Below are 8,643 nucleotides of genomic sequence, written 5' to 3'. Positions count from 1 at the left end.
CAGCAATATTAGCATCACCTGAGAACTTGTTAGAAATGCAAATTCTGGGGCTCACTCCAGACCTCCTGAATCAGAAACTCTAGGGTTGGGGCCAAGCGATCTGGGTTTCAGCAAACCCTCCAGGGAATTTAGATGCAAACCAAAGTTGGAAAACCATCGTCTTACAAATGCCCTACAAAGTCACTATGATTATCCCTATTTTACAAATAGAGTGATTGTGGCACAGCGAAGGCAATTGGTCCAGGACCTCACAGTTGTAACTGGGGTACCAGGATTCCAATCTAGGTAGTTTGGTCCCAGAAACGTCCTCTTGGAGATCATCTCCTAGGTGACATCCGAATCAAAAGTAGGATCAGCAGTCTTTAGCCATTCATTAATAACTCTGTATTGAGCGCCTACTGTGTGCAAGGAACTGTGCTAGGCGCTAGGACCTGGGGGCCTCATTCTCCTCGTTGATAGTCTAAGAGAGGGAGTGGGGCTGGGTAGTCGCCGAAGGGGCAGGGATCTTATCAGTTACGCACAAAAGGGAGAAGTGGGGGAGACAAGCTGGGCGGCCCCTTTCAAAGGCGGGTCCTGGCGAGCGGAACTACGGAGTATCGCTGAGGGGCACGTCCGGAAGACTGAAAGCGCTACACCCGGAAGTGTCTTGGACGAGCGGGACGCGCCGCTGAGGCCTCACCGCTATGGGCCGCAACAAGAAGAAAAAGCGAGATGGCGATGACCGGCGGCCGCGGCTCGTTCTCAGCTTCGACGAGGAAAAGCGGCGGTAAGTGCCAAGGCTAGAGTGGATCCCCTTCGGACAAACGGGCAAGAACAAGGCCAGGTCCGCCGGCACACGCTCACGCGGAGAGCCCTTCCGGTCCCGCCCTCTCCGTGCGGCCCTGAGCTCCCCGCCGAAGGAAGCGGCCGCTGTGGTCCCCCAGCCTTGAGGAATGGAATCGCCCGCCCCGCCCTCACTTCTCTTATCCGCAGCCCGCCCAGCGCTCCTCTGTGGCGGTGGGAGAGTAGGGATCTCCGGTCTCCGACTTGTGGCTTCCACCTCCCCAGCCCAGCCGCCCTGCACGCGGTAGACTCTCAGTTTTTGATGAATGATGAGTGAATGAAATGAGTGGCTTAAATTTATTGACTCACCAGACGTCTATTAAGCTCCTCTGGTCCCCTGAGTTGGACCCCTAAGCTTCAGCACCTGATCCATCAAGTGTCCCCAACTCAGAGTGCCATCTGGGCATATGGTAGTGAAAGAAAGCAGGACCCTGAGCGCCCCCCCTCCACTTGTTTATAGAAAAGCTGAAATTTCATAGGCCTCCCTGAGTCATAGAAGAGCAGACTCAAGCAGTTGATCAGGATAAGCCAGCAGGCATTGGGGGATGGCAATGACTCTGACCACCTATTTCAGTGATTAACTGAGATTATTCCTTCATTTCCCTTTAAAACTTTGGTGGCTGAACAGAATCTTCGGAGATTGGTTTTTGGGGCAGATGCTGAGTCAACCAGATTGCAGGAATTCTGGTTAAAAGCAAATTTCTTTTTTGTTACCAAGGCTGTTGCTCCTAGGATCATACCCCTGCCTCTCCCTCAAATAGAAACCAGTTACTCTTATCTAAGTATCAGGAGGCAGCTGCTGAGAAGAAACAAGAATTGGTTAGAACCCAGTCCAAGATGATGGTGGATTTGACTTTCCGTGGACCTTAAGCCTCATTATACACTCACTGTAATGTATTAGCATGCTAAGTGACACACCCACCAGTGCTATGACAGTTGACAGTTGCCTTGACAACAACCAGAGAAGTCCATACAAGGACTGAAAATCTCAGACAAGGACTGATTGTCTCCATCACACCCTGAATGAGGACGTGATGGTGGAAGCCTCTCGTAAAATTCCACGTGGCCTGACCCAGGCCAGAGCTGTCCCTACTGCCCATCTTGGCTGACAGTTCCCCACTTGAGCACCTCTTCCTCACTCGAATACTTTCCTTTCTTTTCCGCTTCTGAGCAGTAAAGCAGCTGTTCACTTTGTGCTTCTGCTGTTCGAGTTCTTTCACAGTCAGCGGCAAGAACCCACACTTTTGTGGGCCTCCTAATTTAGGGGTCCTTCCATCCACTAACAGTAGTGAGTCAGCAAAACTGCCAGCATTGGACCCCGGAACAGATGGGAATAGTGCAGCCAGCGCTAGACAGATGAGAAGGGGCTGAGATCAGATAGGGGGAGGGAGGGAAATGCTGAGGTGTCATCAGGAAACTCAGGGTGGTGTCAGCAAGACCTACAAATGGGTCCGGGGGCAGGGTCCCGGGGAAATGGGGTGTTGGTCCAGTGGAGAGTTCGTGGAGGTCTGAGTGAGGGTGGTTTTGAAAGCCCCACTGGAAGTGGTTTAATTCACTGAGTGATAGAGTTTGCCAGCAAAGAAGGGGGCCCTCACCTGTTCTAGATTCCAAGGCCCACAGCCTGTGCCCACCACCTGGCCCTGTTACTGGCATCTGAGCCCTTGAGGGTAATGAGTGGAGAGAGGCAGAATCTGCCTCTTTTCCCCTAACCTTACACTCTGTGTGACCTTGGACAAGTAACCTTGCCTCTCAGTGTTCCTCATCTGTAAAATGGGGAGTGGTACATACTGCACAGGCTGCTGTGAGGATTTCATGAGTTAACAGGTGTACAGTTTTGGAATGGTGCCTGGCACATAATACAGTATTAGCTGGGTTTTTTTTGGGGGGGGGGTTTGCCTTTTCTGGAGTGAGCCCTTCTTTCCTTGTATCCTGACTCTCTCCTGACTCTGTCTCTCTCTTGCCTCTGTCCTATAGGGAGTACCTGACAGGCTTCCACAAGCGGAAGGTGGAGCGGAAAAAGGCAGCCATTGAGGAGATCAAGCAGCGGCTCAAGGAGGAGCAGAAGAAGCTCCGGGAGGAGGTGCAGAGGGGGAGGGCGGGAGAGTGTCTCTGACCTGACTCCCGGGGGCCTTGCCACCTTAACAGCCTTAACTGAGGGAGTGTGGGCAGACCTGGGGTGTAGTTTTGTACAGAGACATCAAGGGCCCAGGTCTGGGGAAGGTTTAGGGTGGAACCTCCTGGTCTTTCACTTCAAGCCCTAGTCGCACTCATCCTGGATGTGACCAACGCCTCTGCCTGAGGTTGGGCTGAGAGGCCATACTCACTGTGTTCCCTTCCCTTTTGGTTTCAGCGCCACCAGGAATATTTGAAGATGCTGGCCGAGAGAGAGGAGGCGCTGGGTGAGTCCCTTGGCCCGACCTAGAGAATAAACAAATAGGCTGGGTTTATTTATCCCTGGAGGCGGGGAGGGGTGTGAGGGCCACACAGACTTCTCTACCTTTAGTGGTCTTGGTGGTGACTTGGGGCTAGGGGTGGTCCTTAGATACCTCTAAATGACAGTAGATCAGAGACCAGGAGTGGACCCAAACCTATTGGTAAACTGATCCTTAGCAGAAAGCCCAGTTTCTGAGGCCTGAAGGTACTAGAGGTAGAGGGGAGGGAGAGGCAGCAGCTCTGAGTGCCACACCGGGTTTGTCCTAGGTGGGGACCAGGTGGTCTGAGGTCTCCCTGGAGCATGAAGGGCAGAGGTGGGTCATTTACAGCATTTGTCTGCAGGCCAGGCTCTGGAGCTGGTGACTTCCTGGATACCCTCCTGTAGAGTAGAGGGGGCCATTGCACTCCAGGGTAGTGGGCGTAGGGGTAGGGGTGGGTGGCTGGAGCCTGCTGACTCATGCCCTGGGGCTGAGGTCTGGTTCTGTGACCCCGTGCACAGAGGAGGCAGATGAACTGGACTGGCTGGTGACAGCAAAGACAGAGTCAGTGCAATATGACCACCCCAACCACACCGTCACCGTGACCACCATCAGCGACCTGGACCTCTCCGGGGCCCGGCTGCTCGGACTGCCCCCGCCTGAGGTGGGTCTCCCTCCCAGCCCGGGGGGAAGATGGGCACAGGGGCAACCTGGCTTATTAGAGGTGGGAGTGTCCCTGAGTGCGATCTGTGTCATGGGGATTCCAGCGCAAAGGGCTTCTTTCTTCCTGGGCCCCCACCAGGGCCTGGATTAAAGCCCCAAGCCCTGGGGCTTCAGAGGCCAGCTCCACTGCCGAGCGGCTGTGGGAGCATAGACAGTTTTCTCTGTCTTGCCTGCTTCCCTTCACCCATAACTTGGGGGTCACTGACGATAGCAACTGCCTCGTGGGATTGCCATGAGGATAAAAGTGGTCAGTCCACCAGCAGCACGCAAGAGAGCAGTTTGCTGTGAGCATTCCCATTGCATCACACGTCTCTGTGCGCTGACCTGTGGGGTGTGAGTCATTAGCAAGTTCCAACCAGCATTTGAAAAAAAAAAAGGAACAGAATATCATTGAAAATCAGGAAGCATCATAGTAAGCATTGTCTTATGAAGTTGAGCTCGTGTCTGGGTCGTGTAGGAATTTATGTGTGTGTTATGTGTACAGTTATCAGGTCAACCGCATTGCCTCACATAGGTTACAGTGCCCTTAAGTCCTAGAGCCGCTGCTTCATCACATCCTTTCTGACCTCACACTCGCCTTGTGTTTGGTGCTCATTCTTCTGTCAGGTCTGGTGCAGACAAGCCTCGTCCCTATTTTAGAGTTTTTTTGTGAGTGAGTGTCCGCTGTAAGCTGCGGCAGTGGAGGACTTGGGACCCCAGCTCTCTCCGTGGAATCCCTGCTTCGGGGCACAGAGGGCCTTTCTGCCCAGGCCTTCTCTGAGCCCCGACCAGGTGTGGGAGGCGGCAGGTCACGCCCCACTTGACAGAGCGCTGACTGCTCAGAGGCCTGACCTCTCTGTCTACCGCTCCCTGTGACCGTCCTCGTCCTGTGCTTCTTTAGCAAGGGGCTGGGCGAGGGTCCGAGGAGGAGGCATCATCCGTGGAGAAGCCGACAAGAGCCTTGCCCAGGAAGTCCAGAGACCCCCTGCTGTCCCAGCGGTGAGCCCTGGCCTCCTTCCCCGTGAGCCCACTCCTCCTGGCTGGCGTTGGTGACTCAGCCTGCGGAGTTCCCTTCCGCTGGCCCATGGTGGGTGGCACGGGGCATGAGTGGGGCCCTCAGCAGCCCTCTACTCTGTTTGTCAAGTGGTCCTTAGCGCCCTTGCTACCTCCCACCTCTTCCCCGAGAACATCCAACCCTGGGTACCCTTAGTGCCTGGGGTAAGGGCCTTTCTCGCTGTGAGCTGAAGAGCTGGCAGGCCCTCTGTGGAGAGTAGGATGCCTTCAGAATGGATTTGGTCTTCCCAGCTTTCGGGGCCTGTCCTGATTTCCCCTCTGTGAGCCGGGCCGTCAGTCACCCCACTACCCAACCTTCCACCCATTGTTCCCCAGAGTAAACTGAGGCCCTAGCCTCATCAGCCTTCCACCCTCTCACAGGATCTCCTCTCTCACGGCCTCGCTGCACGCACACAGTCGCAAAAAGGTCAAGAGGAAACATCCCCGCCGGGCCCAGGACTCCACCAAGAAGCCCCCGAGCGCGACTCGTACCAGCAAGACTCAGCGCCGCCGGCTGACAGGCAAAGCCCGGCACAGTGGGGAGTGAGCCCCAGGAACCAGGCCGGGCCCCAGCCTCGGCTGCAAGGGCCAGGCCTGTCTCAGCTTGGCTGTCCTGTCACCCAGCCTGCACCCAGGTGATGACGCCACAGCCCAAGCTTGGGAGGCCAGCACCTCTCCAGCCTGGGGCTTGGACTCCAGAAGGCGCAGACAGCCAAGAGCTGGCCTCCCCCAGGAGGAGCCTCCAGGGCCAAGTTTGGGGCATCTTCCCAAATGTATACCCCACCAGACCTTCATCAGATTGGTGAAACTAAGTGCGCTTGCGGTTGGTTTGTCCCTGGCCCTGATGCCGTGTGCCAAGGGCAGGCTTCTGGGAGGTGGAAACTGCTGGGGGGAAACTCACTCTCCAGCAGTTCTCCCTGTGGGTACGAGAAGGTAGTGCTAGGTCCGGGCCCCCGACCCAGGGGGAAGACCAGTGTCACCCCTGGTAGAATCCAGAGTCTACCTGCTGCTCTGGGAAGTGGGCAGGTGGGTGAGCAGAGCCAGGCTGTGCCTTTTACCAGCTGAGACTTAGGGCTGGGCCCTTCTCATTGGCTTTATTGGCCTCCTCAGAAATCTGTCTCGACTCGTCTGCAAGTCTGGCTTTTTCAGAGCCCGTCAGGAGGCCAGCTGGCATGAGGGCTGCCACTTCTGCACACTTCTCCCAGGTGAACCTTCAGGTGTGGTTTCAGAGCCGTTGAAAACCAGCCTTGTTGCTTCTTTGTCCAGCTTGTGAGTGACTCACCTCTTCCACACCCTGCTGTTCTCCTGACCGAGCAGGGCTATTGGCAGACTCCAGGCCCACCTGTGGCAGGTGGACGTGGTGGCAGTGTGGACCCCCGGAGTGCCTGTTCTGGAGGTTGTCAGGCCCTGCTTGTGCTGATTGACTCCTGTGATTCTGGGCCAGAGCACAGGAATTTTGGGTTGAGCCCTGGTTAGGGGAGCCATGTTGGGCCCTGATGCTGGGACTGCAAAGGGGAGAAGGATGAGCTCTCTGCCCCGGTGAAGCTCACGGACCAGTGAGTGTGTGTGAGAGGAACACTGGTACCGGTTCTGCCCAGCCCTCAGGGGTTGGAGGCTCCTGGAGGAGAGGGAGCAGGGACCTGGGATCTGCAGGGCAGGCCTTCCCCTCTATGGAGGGCCTGCCAGGAGCAGCCCTGGCCCCCACACTGGGCAGGCGCTCTCCTCAGTCACCATCAAAACCCTCTGTCTGGTGCTGTCCGGTGGCTGATGCAGACCTGAGGGCCACACCTGGCTGTGGGAACACGAAGCTCAGGGCTTGTGGCTGGGACGCCCTGTGACCTGGCTTCTCCATTCCTTCCACCTATTCTTCCTGCTGCCTTTCTGTTGTCCTCTCCGTGCTTGGGGTGGGGTGCTTTGCCCTGCTTGGTTGCCTCCATCCAGGGCAGAGGGTGGGGCCTGTTACTGGGCTGTCCAGGTGGTGCTGGTACTCAGCCCAGGGCGGTGAGTCTCAGCCGTGACAGGCCCCTGTGAGCAGGAGCAGAGCTGGGCCTGGGGGGTCTGTGCACACAGGGGTTTGAGTCCTGGCTCTGCTGCTGGCCCACTCTGAGCTCCTCACTGCTGACCTCACTGGGGCTGTTTCCCCATGTGTAAGGAGATGTAAGACACCTACCTCTCAGGCCTGCCCTGAGACCGAAGTGAGACCATGTTCATGAAGCTGTGGCTCCTGGCATTCCCGGGGTGCACTTCGGCATGTGCCCGGCTGCTGCTGACCACTGAGACGTCTGACCTGGCTCTGTCCTCCATCCCCAGTAACATGGGATCTTTTACAATTTACATCTACGTTTGTAATATTTACTAGTATTAAATTCTCATCTGCCCTCTCCCACGTGTGCCCTCAGGTCTTCCAGCAGGCCAAGGAAATTGAATTGTGATTTTTTGCCAATTCTAGGATCGAGGGTAGTGGAATCAGAACGCTCTGGAGAACTTGTCTTTTCTCTCCATATTTGACCTGGATTCTTCTGTTGCTCCCCATCCTGCAGGCTCTTGGGGTTGGGGCCTGTAGGAGTTTAATCAGGAAAGATTAGGTTTAGCTACATATAAAACAAGATTTAAAAATAACTGGCTTAATTTGCAGCAACATGGATGGACCTGGGGATTGTCATACTAAGTGAAGTAAGCCAGAAAGAGTAAGAAAAATACCATATGCTATCACTTATATGTGGAATCTAAAAAAATGACACGAATGAACTTATTTAAAAAACAGAAACAGACTCACAGACAAAAAACAAAATTTATGGTTACTAAGGGGGAACTAGGGTTGGAGGGTGGAGGGATAAATTGGGAGTTTGGAATTTGCAGATACTACTATATATAAAATAGATAAACAAGGCCCTACTGTTTATAATACAAGTCTTGTATTCAATATCTTGTATTAGCTATAATGAAAAGGAATATATATATATAACTGAATCACTATGCTGTACACCAGAAATTAACACAACATGGTAAACGGTGTATACTTCAATTAAAATTATATATATATATATAATATAAAATATATATATATGGCTTATGTAAGAGAGGAGTTCTCAGTTTAACAAAAAATGCTTTCCCAGAGCTGGGAAAGCTGAGGAGCTGAGATGGCAGGCTTTTCGGTTTTTGTTTTGTGCCATTTTCAACACGGGTTCCACCTTGTGGTCCAAGATGGCTGCTGGAGTTTCACCCATCGTATCTGCTTCCCAGCTGCTGGAAGGGGGAAGGGATGAAGACCACGGCACATTGAGGTGGCTCCCCATCCCACCCTGGCTGCCCCATTGGCCAGGACATTGTTTTAGCTGAGTTCTACTCATTGTCTCTCAGTTGTAGCTGGGATTTATGCCGAGAGTGGCCTCTGGTTGGGCACACAACTCCAGGGAAGGATCCAGAAGGTAGATATGCCCAAGCCATGGGTCTTTCTGCAAAGAAAGAAGTCACACCTCAGATACATTAACATCGTCAGACTAGTTGAACAAGCCAAAGGACGTGGTCCAGGACCTTACCTCCAGGGGGCGCCACTCACATGGTCCACAATGTAAATTGCACCCCAGGAGCAGTGGGGGTCTTGCACTGGATCCCAGCTGAGTGAGCCCTCATTTAAGGCTGGGGAAGCCATGGA

At 54.2% G+C, this 8,643-nt stretch overlaps 1 protein-coding gene across 1 annotated transcript; it reads left to right on the top strand.

Moving 5' to 3' along the window:
• The first annotated feature begins 629 nt into the window (after positions 1 to 629).
• NOL12 (nucleolar protein 12) lies at positions 630 to 7,371 on the top strand. The gene is made up of 6 exons (XM_010983604.3): positions 630 to 766; positions 2,797 to 2,902; positions 3,173 to 3,221; positions 3,755 to 3,897; positions 4,837 to 4,934; positions 5,370 to 7,371. The coding sequence occupies exons 1-6, from the start codon at positions 684 to 686 to the stop codon at positions 5,533 to 5,535; spliced, it is 645 nt and encodes a 214-aa protein (XP_010981906.1). The 5' UTR covers positions 630 to 683; the 3' UTR covers positions 5,536 to 7,371.
• Positions 7,372 to 8,643: the final 1,272 nt, after the last annotated feature.

The sequence above is a fragment of the Camelus dromedarius genome, chromosome 11 (genome assembly GCF_036321535.1).
Source record: "Camelus dromedarius isolate mCamDro1 chromosome 11, mCamDro1.pat, whole genome shotgun sequence".
Lineage (NCBI taxonomy): Eukaryota > Metazoa > Chordata > Mammalia > Artiodactyla > Camelidae > Camelus > Camelus dromedarius.
This window is presented reverse-complemented; position numbering and strand designations above follow the sequence as displayed.